Here is a 16,424-nt window from a genome sequence, read left to right on the forward strand (position 1 = left end):
ACTACTACAAATTATTCAGTATCCACTATGAATTATTCAGTATTTGCTATGAATGATTTATTATCTGCTAAAAAAATATTTAGTATCCACTATGAATTATTTAGTATCTACATTAAATCATACAGTATATTACCTACTTATTCAGTATCTACTCTTAATTATTCAGTATCTATTATTGATTATTTAAAGGCTACTATGAATGATCTAATGGCTACTACAAATTATTCAGTATCCACTATGAATTATTCAGTATTTGCTATGAATGATTTATTATCTGCTAAAAAATATTTAGTATCCACTATGAGTCGTTTAATACATCTTATGACATAAGATGAATTTCTTTAGTATTTCTTTAGTATCTGTTATACATTTCTCAGTGTCTCATATAAATTATGATTTATTGTCTTCTACAAATTATACAGTATTATTTATTAATTATTCAGTGTGTACTATGACTATTTTCTTTATTTCCAATGTAGATTATACAGTTTATACACAGTTTATCCAATGTAGATTATACAGTTTATACATATACATATACATAATTATACATAATTTATTGATTATTAAGAAATTACAAATATTTTTTAACATCAACTATGAATTAATAAGATATCTACTAAAACTAGTAAAAAACTAGTAAAACTCATATATTATCCACTATAAATGATTCAGTATTTACTTTCAGATTTAGACATTTATAAGTTTAATTAAGTTATGATTGGGTTCCAGCTGCACATCAGTGTAAAGGGGGCTGTGTTACTGTTCAAGGTGTTCAGGTCTTATGCTAATCTACAGGAGGGGACAAGCTACACCTCCCAAGTGTGACATGCATATACTGTGTGTGTGTGTGTGTGTGTGTGTGTGTGTGTATGAGTGTGTGTGTGCGTGTGTGTGTAAATCTGTTATGGTTTGTGTTATTGGCACTGAAACAGGATGTGTATGCTTCAGCAATCAGATCATATTCAAATGATCACACAGGAATCACACAAGCGTGCTTTCTAACACCCCCCCCCCAACACACACACACACACACAACCACAAACAGTCTTTTAGTATATTACATAAGCAGATATAGCTGATATTCTCTCATGAATCTGTTTTTGTGCAGCTTCCATAGGCCAAATGCATCCTAATACCTTCACCTACATACACACACCTACACACACAACTACACACAGGTCCTATTCCTCAGACAGGTTTTTCTGAAATCTACATGTGCACTGTGTTGTGCTAAGCTGCCTGAGTATTTGCATAATGTGGCAGTTAGGCTACAGGAGGTGCGGGTGTGGGAACAGTTTAGTTAGTGTGTTTAGGAAGTACAGTATTTGTGAGCTGTGCTAAACTTTATATAAACACTGTGGTTAATATCAGAGAATCAGTAGCACACAAGTCTGTGCTGTGAAAAAGTATTTGCCCCCTACAAATTTATTTTGAGGCCTGCAGTTCTTTAAATGTTTTTCTGGGTTCTTTTGAAACCTCCTGGATTAGTTGTCCATGCCCTTTTGGAGTAATTTTTTATCAGCCAGTAACTCCTCTGAAGATTCACCAGTGTTCCATGTTATCTCATGTTATCATTATGTGTTGCTTTTTAAGATCTGTCAGACAGGTTCAATGTAATTGATTAATTAATTCTACAGGTCTGGCAGTAATCAGGCCTGGTTGTAGTTAGTAGTGAAACTGAACTCAGCTTTCCAAAAAATGTGGTTAATTACAGTTAATTCATCCTTATATTCTGTTACAAAATAAGGAGGACACAACTTCTTGAAGAGAAATGACCCCAATCACTATACTCTACTTTGGAACACTATACAGAACACTGTTATAGTGACCATTCCCTAATAAAGTGACATAAGATATACCTTATACTGGATTACAGTATATGACACTATTATATTGAACAGAAATAATCACATAATCACTATTCCCTACTTTGGAGCACTATGTAGAACTCTTTTAAAAGGAACAGAAATTTATCCTTACCACTGTTACCTACAATTAAACACTATATTGAACACTACTGTATGTTCCATAATCCGTGTTTTTTACGAAACAAGAAAGCCACTATTGTATAGAACGGAAATAACCACTAATCACTATTCCCTACTGTGAAGCACCAAATCTATTCCTGTGTGTATATAAAGTATTATTAAGCCTTACTAAAATGTGTTAGTTTCTATTACATACTTTGCATAATACTATATTTATACGCAGATCACACACAAATCAGCCACAACATTACATTGTGCTGGTCAGCCATAACAGTATGATTACCTTCTTGTTTCTGCTTTTCTCGTAGATGCTTTTAATGTTACCCTGAGAATATTATGAATCATTTGAATAATTGAATGACCTACGCTTTTCTTCAAGTAAACAAGAATAGCATCAAAGAGCCTTTTAAGTATCAGGATTCTTTATAAATCGTTACAGATACTTTACTTTAAAAGTACCAAGTAGTCGTATAATGCAGAAAACAGAAATCCTGAATAGGAGAAAAAGATGCATCAAGATGCATCGATAATTGTTTTATAAACGCATCGCAATCAAACTGAAGATAACCACGCCTATAGTGTATACTGAAAAAAAAATCCAATCATCTCCAATAAAATGATCTGATCTTTTTGATCGTATAGTTGACTAACATAACAGGTTGACAGCAACAAGTACACACACACACACACACACACACACACACACACTTCACTGACGTCAGCCTGTGAGAGGACGCTGATTGGCTCGTCGAGGCGGGGCTCTTGTAGGACGTTGCCGTGACGTTACCACGGCCGGCCGGCGGCGGCGACGGCGACGGTGTCCGTGGCAACGGCCGGCCGTCGTACTGTGTAGGATGACGGTGCTCGTGCTTCCGTGGCCACGCCTACACTCGCGCACAGGACACGCCCACACGGCCCTCCTCCTTCTTCTCCTTCTCATGTGGGCGAAACACGACACCAGAGAGAGAGAGAGAGAGAGAAAGAGAGAGAGAGAGAAAAAGAGAGAGAAAGAGAGAGAGAAAAAGAGAGAGAGAGAGTTACGAACTGTGTGACTGTGTGGAGAGGGGAGGAGAGGAGGGTGGAGGAAGAAGAAAAGAGAAAAGTCACACAGTGAAACAAGAAGAAGAAGGAGGAGGAGGAGGAGATTAGTAGTGCTGCTGGGAACGGACTGTGTACTGTGTGTGAGATAGATAGATAGACTAACTAACTACAATACTACTGCAAACGAGAGAGAGAGAGAGAGAGAGAGAGACAGAGAGAGTTTGTTTGTTTGTTTGGACGCGAGATGATGCTTTAAAAAAGCGGGAGACAAGATATGAAGATGTCACAACAAACTACAACTACAGAAACAACTACTTCAAAACAAACTACAAAACAAACAACAACAACAAGTGTGGTGAACAGCGGTATCCGTAGCAACAGCAGCCGCAGCGCTGAGCGAGGAGCTCCGGCCGGGTGTTTTGCCCGGGCACCGCTCACGCCGGGACGCCGCTGAGGAGAGCAGGGCTGCGGGCAGAGCCGCTTGGGAGCCTCCGCTACTTTCCACACTTGCTAGCTTAGCTTACTTAACGCTAGCTGGTGTAGCTAGTTAACTAGTTTGAGTAGTTTTGAGTGCTTGAACTTCCACACACACTCCACACTCGCTCCTAATTAACCTAGTTAGCTTACTAGCTAACCAAACAGCTAATAGCTTAAACTATCTCTAACTCTGCACTGCTGCTGGTGCTGTTGTTGGGGAGGAGGGGTGTGTGTGTGTGTGCGCGGGGTGAGAGTGAGAGGAAACGCGGGAGAAGAAGGAGGAGAAGGACGGCGACGGAGACCGATACGACAGCCCTCCCGCCCGCTAGCGTTCAGCTGCAACCGCAGGCTGGAAGTTAGCTAAACTCGCAGAGAGCCGGTTGAAGTGAAAGTTTGGCTGCTGGTTTGGGACTGCTGTGCGGAGTTAGGCCGTTCCTCGGCTCTCTAACACACAACTTTCCAGCATGAAAACCCCGGGGGACTCGGGTAAGTTCAGCTCCGCTGCCTTCCACACCTTTATTTCTCCTTCATTTAACTAGTTAGCTTAGCTAAGAAACTAAACTACCAGGAGCTGGTGCAGGTGCGATATGGTGAAAATATTGTATCACGATATTTACGCGATAGACAGTTCCACGATAGTCGAAATATTTATCGTGATATTTATTTAATCAAACCTGCTGACAAAATAATAAAAAAAAAAATAGTAGCGGCACATTCCTAACCTAATAATGTGTGACTTTAACCTTTATGGCATGTAAGTTATTATAATTTTGGAACGCCAAAATATTAATTCAAGCACATTTTTTGAGAGCTTGGGAGCCCCTGTTGATATATCAACAGCCGGTGGCAAGCTACATGAACAGGATTCAAACCGCTAATATCCTGATTGTAGTGGCAGCGTTTAGCTGGCTGGACCACTCAAAGCTCCTACATAATATTTATATTTTAAATTATAAAATGAATAGAAAATTAGGGTATGGTATGAATTGGTGTAACTTAATAACCAAAATGATTTTGTTGCCTGAGCGGAACACTATGTCCATAGAGGGTTAATAACATATCATAAGGGTAAAATACTGTAGCTGCCTACAAAAAAATGCATATATTGTTTCATATGGCACACAATATTGCCATATATTTTGTATTCTTATTAGTCATTAACATATCTATTTACTTCAAGGGACACTTGCTATATAACTAGAAGTGGGCAGCATATAACAATAATTACTGTAAATGATAAGTTTATAATATACTTTTGTAAATAAGCATTTTATGCACATCAGTGCTTAAAGAGAACATACTCACCAACGGTGTATTTTATTACAGTCTCTGTGTAATTAGTCCTGTTTAATTGGATAAAGTGTAGGAACTAAATATAAACTTTTATATTTAGTAACTATAGAATTGTAGGTTAAATAACAGGTTTATAGAACTTTCCACTGCTGGTGCATTTTTTTTCCTACATTGTATCTACAATGTCTTTAAATATGATGATATAATATTTTACTATATCGCCCACACCTAAACCTTAACTTAGGTGTTGGTTGAATGGGAGTTGAGTTCACATTCCAGCACTTACCTAGCCTAGCTACATGGGCATTTATCAATCAATGCTTTGATTATTGTCTATAAATGTGGTGCACAAAACTAACAGGCAGTTTTAGCATCTGTATACTCTATTAAAAAGCACTAAACAAGATAAAAAAAGGTGTTTTTTGTTGATACACGTTCAGTTCTGCTTGTTTTTGAGGTGTTTGTGGGAGGAGGGGAACATAGTTCAACACGGCTTTAGCGAGCTCGCCTACCTGTTGAATCACGATGACTTTGTAAACACAGAACGATTATAAATACTTATGAATACTTCACTGAGCTGATTAAGCCACTTTTCATGTTAGGGGACGCTGTGAGCTTATATACTATGTGTTAAAATGTGGCGTTTACTAAGACTGACATGGTTTGACGAAGCTGGAGTGTCTTTTTTTTATTTTTCCGTTCCACCTTAAAAAGTTCAATAGTTTAATACGGGCGGCTGTACGCGCGCCGCATTAGAACTGAAGCAGAATTTAAGGTGGAACTGACTACTCTAATACATTTCCCTTTTTTCGGTTAACGTTGTGTTTTTTTTTTAGCGAGATACAACCATGATAGCAATGAAACGTGGAATAAATGTTATACATTTTTTTATTGCGTGACGTCTTTGAATGTTAATAATGAAAAACAACATTTAAACAACCTTTATTTAACACTGCCTAGTAGTTATCAGTTTGTGTGGAAAATCTGTCATTGAATCAACTCTCATTTAAATGTTTTAAATGGTTGAACGAAGCTCTTCTACACGCACATTAACGCTTTTAGGCATAAGTAATATTTATAAAAATAATGATTATAATAATAATTAGCATTATTATTCAGATGTCCTTTTTTACACTTCAATAACACACTGCATGCTATAAAACAAAATACAAACAAGATATACAGTACCAGTCAAAAGTTTGGACACACCACCTCATTTAATTTTTTTCTTTAATAGTTATTAATAATACACTGTACCTGAGTTAAAGTACAGACACCCAAGAAAATATATTACTGCAGCAGACTTAAAAAAAAAGGTAAAAGTCTCAACTCAACTTAAGTAAAAGTAAAAAATCACTAAGTTTCTATTATCATTTCTGTAAAAATGCTTATCTTTAATCAGCTAATTTTAGGTTAAAAAGACTAGTGCCAACTTAGTTTTACCAGTCTTTTAATAAAATGTTATTAATCAGACTGACACTGTTAATTAAGGTGTTCATAAACACAAAGCATTAAACTAAGAGAGCATGAATAATTTTTAATTTTAACAAACGTTTGACCTAAACATAGTTTCACAAATTAGTTATATTTTTTGTACTGCATTTGCATATTCCATTTTTACATAATTTTCCAGACATAGAGACTCCCAAAATGTTGCTCATGCTAACCATCCACTAGACTTCAAAAAGACTCTGAAAAGACTTTTAATAGAGTATTTTTTAAATAGAAGTCTTACACCCTCTCACATCTAAGTCACAGACTTTTTACTTACAGGCTAAATTTAGCAAAGACTGGGGATCTTGCAGGGTCACTATTTGCAACTAGATTCTTTCTGAGATTATTTCCCATCATGCTCCTCATGGTGAGGTTTAACAGGAAGAGAACCTGTTTAACAATGGAGCAGAACCAGAAGCACCTTTTGGTCACAGCTGCCTTTGTGTGTGCAGTGATTTATTCAGTAAAAACACCCCCCAAAAAAGATGGAATGGAAAGTTAATGCGCTTGTCTTGCGGCTTCTCATAGCTCTCCTATTGGTTGTTGATATTGTTCACGTTACTATTCGCGTGAGCCAAGTCTCAAGACTTATGATAATATTAAACACGGTTGATTTTTATCTAAACTCCAGGACGAAAAACAGACTGACTTAAACTTTCAATCCTGACCACCTTACACTGAACGATCAAGATAGCGCGGATGCAATTCCACTCTATCAAGACTCCCCGACTCCCAAGACTACCCGACACTGGAAATTTGTCTGCGACAGACAAACCGCTTGAAAATCATTTGTTGTAAGGCTGACATCTGTAAGCTGGTACTGGGTAGCTACTGTATGTGCAACAGGTTGAAACAAGTTCAAAACTAAGTGTACACTGTTCCCTGATTACTGTACTTGCTTTGTGGTTATTGTAGTTTGATGTTACATTCACACATAATTTATAATAAAACAGGATATTTTACCTACACTAACAACGTTAGCCAGTTGTGCATTGGCAGGACTGTAGTTTTTTCAGTAGCATGACAATAGGGGCATGTCATTTAAATGAATAGGTGCTGCAGTCACAGTGCATTATTATTGTAGTGATTAACTTTGTGTGGCACAGCTAGTAACACTAACTACTCACATGGACTTCAAGCATCTGATACTACACCTGTCTAGACATGCCTAAACATATCACATCTCACTCAATCTGACATTTAAAAAGAAATGGGGGTGTCAGCATCCAAAGTGGGTTGAGATTTGGTGAAATAGTGCATTGTAAGTGTCCTCTCTGAACCTTGAGACATTTTCTTTACAGAAAGTCCGGATCAAAGTCCTAGTAGCCAAGGTTAGTGTTTTTGCTACATTCTTTGAAATTTGCTCTGACTAGTTTTGGTTTTAGGCCACAGTTTAATAAGCAGCTAAAGAACTTTTCTACATCCTGTGTATACTTGACATTGATTAGTTTGTAGAATGGCGTAGGTTGGACATCGGTGCGTTGTCAGTTCATTAATTTGCTTTTCCAGGTGTTCCAAGTGGCAAATTCTGCCAGTGTCTCCTTACCTTTTGACTGCACTGTTTTCCCACAGCAGAATGAGCTTAACAGATTCTCCTCAGATGGATTTTATTTCTATTTATAAATAAGGGGTAATCTACAGTTACAGTAGATACAGTAGGGTCACCAGCATAATATGTTGAGCCCATACTGCAGGGTCATGCACTTACAAATAAAGAGGAGTCCAATTTTGGCACAACACCAGTTTTTTTTGTCTTCTATTGTAAAATAGGTGACTATAGCCTGCCTTATCTTTTCATGAAACAAATATTGGTACTTTGCTCCAGATTTGGATTTGCAGCAGCCTCCAAACTGCTTCATTTTGGTTCTGACAAACTAAGACATCAATAAAAAGTGTCTACACCAAACGGTGTAGGTGCAAAAGCACCCATGTCTCAAAAATATGTCTAAAAACAGTGTATCCAGAGTTGTCTGGATAGACCATTGTATCTGTTTAGTGTAATAATGTTCTGAGGTGCATTTAAACACTTTGGACATCTGCTTCCCATCACCACCACTGATTCACCTCGTGGTGACTAGAAAGGCCTGTTTCTCATCAGTCGTTAACAGTCTTTAAGATTTTGAAAATCCAGAAAATAAGAAAGAATTAGTAGAAATTCTCAGCTCTGCTTCTTCCCAGACACTTCCATCTAGCCACAGTACACAGTTTTTTCTTCTCTGTTCACCTGAAGAACTGAATTATATCCATTACCTACTTCTCAAGCCCTTCTTGAGCTAAATTAGGTGGTTGAACCTTCTGGAAAAACAAGAAACCAGACTAAATGACTGGGTTCGGGGATGCAGTCACGTTTTGAAGGCTTTATTTAGGCTGGGGAGTGCTAAATGAAACCCCTTTAGACTCTGTGAGCTTGTTTACACCTGACATTAACAAGTGTTTTTGGTGATCACGTTCGTATCACATTTGGGTTTCACTTGAAAAGCCACATGAAAAGCCAGGTTTAAACACCCAGGCAACATTGTGATTGGTTTATAATCAGATCGTTTAGACCACTGTGTTCATATTGACAGGCAGCAAACCGCTCATGTCAAACTAAGCTTGTCTCTTGTGGGTGTGTTTGCGGCTGCTCGCGCTATTGCATGTGGTGCCGATACACACCCACATGCGCTAAACAACAAGCCATCCGCTAATTTCATCCACACTTTATATTTCTACAAATTGTCTCTGAATTTGTGGAAATGTGAATCATAATACACAGGACAAGAAGAATCTTTTGAGTTTGTTGCTCGATTCGAGTTGCGCTTAAGTCGCACATAGAGAGATTGACTTGGACTTATGTATTGGAATTTGTGAACAGTCATTATGTTTTATATTTTTGCGTATTAACATTGAGGAAACATTAAAACATCCGACGAGCCTCCTTCCTTTTTGTCGTGGTAACCACAGTAACCATATCATGCAGGTATGCACATTACACAGTAGTACCTCAGTTGTTAGTAACACTTGGTAACGCTTCTGCTATACCCGTCAAACTTCGAATTAAATGCTTTTGACAGTAAATGCTTTAAATTTCTTAGATAAAGCTGCATAGTATTCTTAGCAGCCTGGATAGCTGCAGATGATAGAAGGCTCATTACAACCAGAAGAGACATGACACTTTTATTTTTTAGAGACTTGAGACTTGACCAAAGACAAGACCAAAAACTCGGACACATGTCTCAACCCACAGCGACTTAAACATTTATTTGGACTCGTGAACAAAGATTTGACTTGGACTTATGACCAAAGACTTGAAACTTGACCAAGACTTACCTCACAAAGACTTGAGACTTGACTTGGACTCATGACCAAAGACCTGAGATTTGACCAATTCTCACCCCACAAAGACTTGGGACTTGACCATTTTTTCACCCCACAAAGACCTAAGATTTGACATGGAGTTACAATATGCAAATTCGTAATGTAAATTCATTACATTGTGTACCTGTACTGTAAAATTCTCTTGACTTGGATTTTTAACCAAAGATTTCAGACTTGACATAGACTTGTGACCAAAGACTTGGACTATGCTATGACTTGCTATGGATATGAATGAAGTGCACCAGGAATTTGTTTGGCCAAACGGTTAAAATGTTGTTTCACTGCCTCATAACTCATTTGCCTACAGCTGAGAAAATCTCAACTCCAACTGTTACTTGTCACTTTGTCGCTTGCCGCAAAATCGAAGCTGCAAATTAGTGCCTCCGATAGGAAATGGCTTGCCACTTGTTGCTCTGTCGCCTGTCAGTGTGAACGCAGGGTGAGAGTGTTACTGGTGAAATAAATCTGAGTGTGTTTATCTAAAATAACGCTGATGATCTGCATACTGCCTACAGCGGTACAGCAGGGCTGTGTTTGTGTAAGTGGTAACGTCAGCCACCGCCAGCTCTTACTACTACTACAAGTGCCTTGTGGTTTTGTCAATCTACGAGTCGGCGGGCCGCACCGTGACCCCAATAGCTGGAGTGCCGTGAGTGTGTGAGAGAGCGATACAGTACTGAGAAGAGGATGTGGTTTCAGGCGGCTCTGTTCGTCAGATTCTTTTCAGCGTGGCTTCAGTCTGCACTCGTACCTGCGAGTTCACTCACCCACGGCACCGTGTTCTTAGCGTCTTCTCACAGAGAGACCATTTCTCTGAAAGCGCTTCAGAGTTTTCCATGGCAACACCAGGCTGAAACAATGCCTTATCTTGAGTGGTTGTGCATCGTGATAAGACGCACGTGTGTGTAAGTGTGTGTGTCTCTCTCTCTTTCTCTCTCTCTCTCTCTCTCTCTCTCTCTCTACGTAACATAGACTCTATCCGCTTCATCAAAAGCGCTCTCACCACATGAATCAGAGTTGATAAGAGACACCCACTTAGCATTATTTTTCTTCCTCTTTGACGGACACTTCAGTATCCGCACTTCTCCATAACGCATAACTTATTATTTTTCTGATTAACTTATTATTTTGCCTTTCACACATTTAACTAAAGTGGTGCAGATGAAAATTAGGAGTGTACATTATGGCAAAATATTGATATCGAGATATATCATATTCTTTTTGTTTATGACACATATTATATATATATGTGGTTTCAAATATCAATATTTTTACTGAAACTTTCACTCTCTAAACTTTTTAAGAATTTTTAAGACCAATAATTTCAGATATTTGCATATTTAGGAGTATTTTATCCTATCCTTTAGTAGCAGATGCCGTGACGTATCGTAGAGAATTGTCTTGCAATAAATCGTGTATCGTAGAATCAGAGTATCGTAATGTCATCGCTGTCATGGGCAATGTATCGTTATAATACTGTATCGTGAGATTCCCTGTGAATGCTGTTGGATACTATCGACGATACAAGATTAATTTAAAACGATAAATTAAGAGCGACGTTTTTTTAGCACAAGTTTGGCTGTATTTATTTTTCCCAGGCTAAGTAGTAGCTAAGTAGCCTCACTCTGCCTCGCTCTACCTCACTGTGCCTCACTCTACTTCACTCTACCTCACTCTGCCTCGCTCTACCTCGCCCTACTTCATTCTGCCTCGCTCTGCCTCACTCTGCCTCGCTCTACCTCGCTCTACTTCACTCTGCCTCGCTCTACCTCACTCTGCCTGGCTCTGCCTCGCTCTATCTTACTCTGCCTCGCTCTACTTCACTCTACCTCACTCTGCCTCGCTCTACCTCACTCTGCCTCGCTCTACCTCACTCTGCCTTGCTTTACCTCGCTCTACTTCACTCTGCCTCGCTCTACCTCACTCTGCCTGGCTCTACCTCGCTCTGCCTCGCTCTATCTTACTCTGCCTCTCTCTACCTCGCCCTACTTCATTCTGCCTCACTCTGCCTCGCTCTACCTCGCTCTACTTCATTTTGCCTCGCTCTACCTCGCTCTACCTCACTCTGCCTCGCTTTACCTCGCTCTACTTCACTCTACCTCGCTCTGCCTCACTCTGCCTCGCTCTACCTCACTCTGCCTTGCTTTACCTCGCTCTACCTCACTCTGCCTCGCTCTGCCTCGCTCTATCTTACTCTGCCTCGCTCTACTTCACTCTACCTCACTCTGCCTCGCTCTACCTCACTGTGCCTCACTCTACTTCACTCTACCTCACTCTGCCTCGCTCTACCTCGCCCTACTTCATTCTGCCTCGCTCTGCCTCACTCTGCCTCGCTCTACCTCGCTCTACTTCACTCTGCCTCGCTCTACCTCACTCTGCCTGGCTCTGCCTCGCTCTATCTTACTCTGCCTCGCTCTACTTCACTCTACCTCACTCTGCCTCGCTCTACCTCACTCTGCCTCGCTCTACCTCACTCTGCCTTGCTTTACCTCGCTCTACTTCACTCTGCCTCGCTCTACCTCACTCTGCCTGGCTCTACCTCGCTCTGCCTCGCTCTATCTTACTCTGCCTCTCTCTACCTCGCCCTACTTCATTCTGCCTCACTCTGCCTCGCTCTACCTCGCTCTACTTCATTTTGCCTCGCTCTACCTCGCTCTACCTCACTCTGCCTCGCTTTACCTCGCTCTACTTCACTCTACCTCGCTCTGCCTCACTCTGCCTCGCTCTACCTCACTCTGCCTTGCTTTACCTCGCTCTACCTCACTCTGCCTCGCTCTACCTCGCTCTTCCTCACTCTGCCTCGCTCTACCTCACTCTGCCTCGCTCTACCTCGCTCTTCCTCACTCTATCTTGCTCTGTCTCACTTTACCTCACCCTATCATTTCTCTGTCTTGTTCTATCTTACCCTACATGGTTCTACCTCATTCCACGATAGATAAAGATCGTAAATGATCTACATGTCTTATCCTCTTTCTACCTCCTTCTACCTTATTTTGCCTCACTCTGCCTAACTAGCTTGCTGGCCCTTTTCTGACTGACCCTTAATTGCTGAACCTCACTCTTCCTCCAGCACAGTTACATCACCAGAGCGCAGTGTACAGTGTGAAGAGCTCCCTCTGTTGCTGCACAGTAATACAGTTTGCGTTTGCCGTTATTTAGCTTTATTTAGCTTTAATGTGTCTATCAATCATTGTTTACTCCCCGTTTGGTTTCTGCTAAACAAACTTTAGTTTCAAAATTGGACAACATGGCGGACATTTCTATAGAACACAAGGGAAAGGAACCACAGTGTCCATGTTCTCTGCAGTTTTTGGTGTAGTGGAAAAGCTCTTACTTAATTGTAGCAAACAAAAACCTTCCATATAATACTCCATTTCCTTTTACCCAGTGTGGATACTCATGCTTTACTGGAATTCCTTTGGTGGGTTAGTAGTGTAAAACAATGTGTTATAGGCCTTGTCTGGCTTTCTGTGGCGATTTTGTACTTACAAAGCAGCCTATTATACAGAAAGACAACGTAGCCACTATTATTTTATTTTAGGTGTATTGGTTTACTTCTTAAGACTGTGGCAGATTACCGTGCAGTAATTACCGGTACATCCATTGTCCATCAATCACTATTAATCATGATTCATTTCCACTGAAGCTTAGAGTAGTAGGCCTGTAGGCTGGGTGTGTTAACGGGTTATTTGTGTGCAGGTAGCTTTGTGTCACTGTGACTCAAACACAGAAAGAAACAGTCAATCATATCTAAATATAATTAATTAAAAAAGAATGATTTGACTGTTTTTTCCAGTGTAAGGGTGGTTTACCTTTTTTTCTCTTCAGTACAGTCAGCAGCGCTGCTCAGTGTGTTTTACAGCTGTTTCAGTTGCTCTGGAACAAGCTGAGCATCTGCACTCACCTTTCACACACTGTTTACATGCTGGTGTGCCCTTTCAACAATATTTTTCATCAAAGTCCTTTCAAACAATGTCCCATCATGGTTTTACATGGTATGAAGAAAAACAGTCCTGGAACTGGAAAATGCCACACATGGAATTTTATAACTGCGCTGTAAATAAAAAAGTAGAAAATTAGTTAACTTAAATAATAACATATTGTAATTAGGTATTAAACTTGTGCCTTACTTGTGTTATAGCACATTTGAGAAATATTTCTTTTGAATACCTATTACATATTTTAGTATTTTAAGGCCATTTATAATGTTTATAAACAAAATTTTAGTTTTGTAAAGAAAGCCGTGTTAAAGTTGTTGGCGTATCTCTTTTTTTAGGGTCTATAGTTTACATTCTTCAGCAGTTTTTCAGCTAATGAAGTCTGATTTTTTCATACATTGTATAGTTTTGTGGGACAAAGTAAACTCAGTACTAATCAAAGCCCTAATTTAAAGTCTTAGTGTTTTATATTAGATGTACTCATAGCAGTAAAGTAAGTCACAAACCTGTATAAAAGCCCAGTCATACCAAAAAACATTTAATTAAATAAAAGACAAATACTGTGGTAAGATGAGAAACTATCAGAATCTTGAAAAAACACTGAAATATACATTTTTGGTCATACCGCCCAGCACTAATCGACAACATATAAGAAATTAGTCAGTCTAAACAGTAAGGTTTGTACTATAGGAGCTGGTTTTACTGCTGGTACTAGCTCTGAAGGCGTGGAGGTGCCGTGATGTAATGGAAGTGTGTGTGTGTGTGTGTGTGTGTGTTATTTGGGACATATAGGGGTTTTGTGTATGCAGTGGAAAGGACTTGCATGACGAATGGGATGTCCTCTGTGTGACTGAATGCGTTTTTGTTTAATTTTCCCTTTTGAGAACAATAGGGGGCGTGTGTCCGCTCAGTGTAACGGGGTAACACGGCCCTGTGAGTGTGTGTGCGTGTGGATGCCTGTCCTGTTTCTATAATGGGTCTGGGATGGCCGTGTAAACCGGGAGCTTGTCCATGTGTTGGTGTCATTTATGGATCATCAGGAGACACAGAGGCCCTTCTGTGTGAATTCAGGACGGGATGGGGGGTGTGGTGGGGAGGGTGGGGATTGGGGGGTAGGCACATGTGTGTGTGTTTGTGACCCTGACTTGATGACCTGCTCTCTATAGCCGCACCCCTCACCCTACATTCTAACACACACACACACTCACGCCCACAAATCTCATACTGGAAATCCAATAACATGAGGGACCAGCGCTTCCATCCTGCCCTCATGGTACCATCTAAACTAGAGGCCGACCGATCGATCGGCCAGCCGATTTAATCGGCCGATTTTTGTTATTTTTTTATCAATCGGCATCGGCCGATTTTCTTATTTGGCCGCGCCGATTTTAATCCGGCACATCTGCGGGCAGCTACTTGGAACGCAGCGCAAGGTTTCAAGAGTGAGCAAGACTTTCAACGGGTAAGGCATCCATTTTTACAATCCAGTGTCCCAAAGTCTATATTTTCTCTCATGATTAGTAATCTGTGATGTTGCTTCATTTACTGAAAAAGAATAGAATTTCAACTGCATCGGTGTTGTAGCATTTCTCTCCAAACGAAACTATGCTTAGCGTTGATGGCAGGAGTGCATTTGGAATGCGCCCTGACTATGCAAGGCAAGCCCTATCTATAAGCTCTAGTATAAAATAACTGGCGTCTCTTCTTCAGAAACGAAAATCTAAGTAAATAAAATCAAATTAACACTTGATATTTTCAGTATTTAAATTATTTTTAGACGAAATGAAAAAGGGCAGGACTAAAACTGTTTAAGGATATTCGCAGCATCAGCTGCGCTGAAATAATAATTACTGGTTAGTCAGGATTATTAGAGGACTGTACTTCTCCTTATATATAAATAAGCTTTATTGTAAACGAATTAATAAAACAAATAGTTTCTAAAATAATGGAGTTAAAATAAAACATCTCTTTTTCCTTCACTACAAACAGACATTAAATCATGCCGGCTCCTGCTGTTCTGCTGTAAAACTCACCCGTTTAAAGCGGTTTGCGGTGTTAGATATTAAATGAAACGATGAGCAGAATTTTCTGTTTTGTCGGGTTCTACTTTAGAACCCCCTCCAGACTTTTCTGATAAAAGCTCATTTTATCCTGAACCTATAAAGTCCGCGCTCTTCAGTTTTCTCAACTCATTTTCCGCTCACGCACCGAACCTCCAGTACAGCTGATGAGACGCGTTTCTCTGGCTAAGGAGCTCATTTGAAGAAGAAAAAAAAACAGATAAAGCTATATTTAAATTACAGCACCTGTCTGTTTTTGCATTATTTATAATTTTATTCTTAATTTAAACGTCACCCATTTTTGTAAAATAATAGCTGCAGCCCTAATGTGAACATTTTATAACATTGTCCTCCCATGTCCATTCGTTTTCAACTGCATGGAGTTGAAGAAGAAATGAGCTTTGCCGTTTTGGAGAAACTATCTAAAGTTGTCACATTATGGAAGTCTTCTTGCACTCTGTTAAACATATTAAAATGAATAATTAATAGACTAACAGACTGCAACAAGTCATACATTTGTTAATTAGTAGGCCCCTACAGTAAATTTTATATAATAGCCAACATAATATTTCTACTATAAACATGAATATATAGTGTATATAGAACATATGTTATATAATGAATAAAATAAAATGTTATGGATAATACAATCTAAATAAAATTAATATTTTTTTTATTAACATATAGTGATATAGTAACATTAAAGTCACTATAAAATGCTAACCTTATTTTCAATAAATTGTGTGAAGTTTACAACTGTTGTTCCTCCTCTT

General features: G+C 39.3%; 1 protein-coding gene and 1 long non-coding RNA gene across 2 annotated transcripts in view; one reads left to right on the forward strand and one right to left on the reverse strand.

Moving 5' to 3' along the window:
• The first annotated feature begins 3,058 nt into the window (after positions 1-3,058).
• erfl3 (Ets2 repressor factor like 3) overlaps positions 3,059-16,424 on the forward strand; it is a 74,191-nt gene continuing 60,825 nt past the window's right edge. The window contains exon 1 of the mRNA XM_007250863.4: positions 3,059-3,995. Within this exon, the coding sequence (XP_007250925.2) occupies positions 3,974-3,995 (22 nt within the window). The 5' untranslated portion in view covers positions 3,059-3,973. The remainder of the gene's footprint in view (positions 3,996-16,424) is intronic.
• LOC125802492 (uncharacterized) lies at positions 11,208-12,208 on the reverse strand. Its single transcript, XR_007439625.1, has 3 exons — positions 12,143-12,208; positions 11,483-11,522; positions 11,208-11,272 (listed from the first exon to the last, which is right to left on the reverse strand). It is a non-coding gene; the product is annotated as an uncharacterized LOC125802492 (long non-coding RNA).

The sequence above is a fragment of the Astyanax mexicanus genome, chromosome 6 (assembly GCF_023375975.1).
Source record: "Astyanax mexicanus isolate ESR-SI-001 chromosome 6, AstMex3_surface, whole genome shotgun sequence".
In the NCBI taxonomy this organism is placed as follows: domain Eukaryota; kingdom Metazoa; phylum Chordata; class Actinopteri; order Characiformes; family Acestrorhamphidae; genus Astyanax; species Astyanax mexicanus.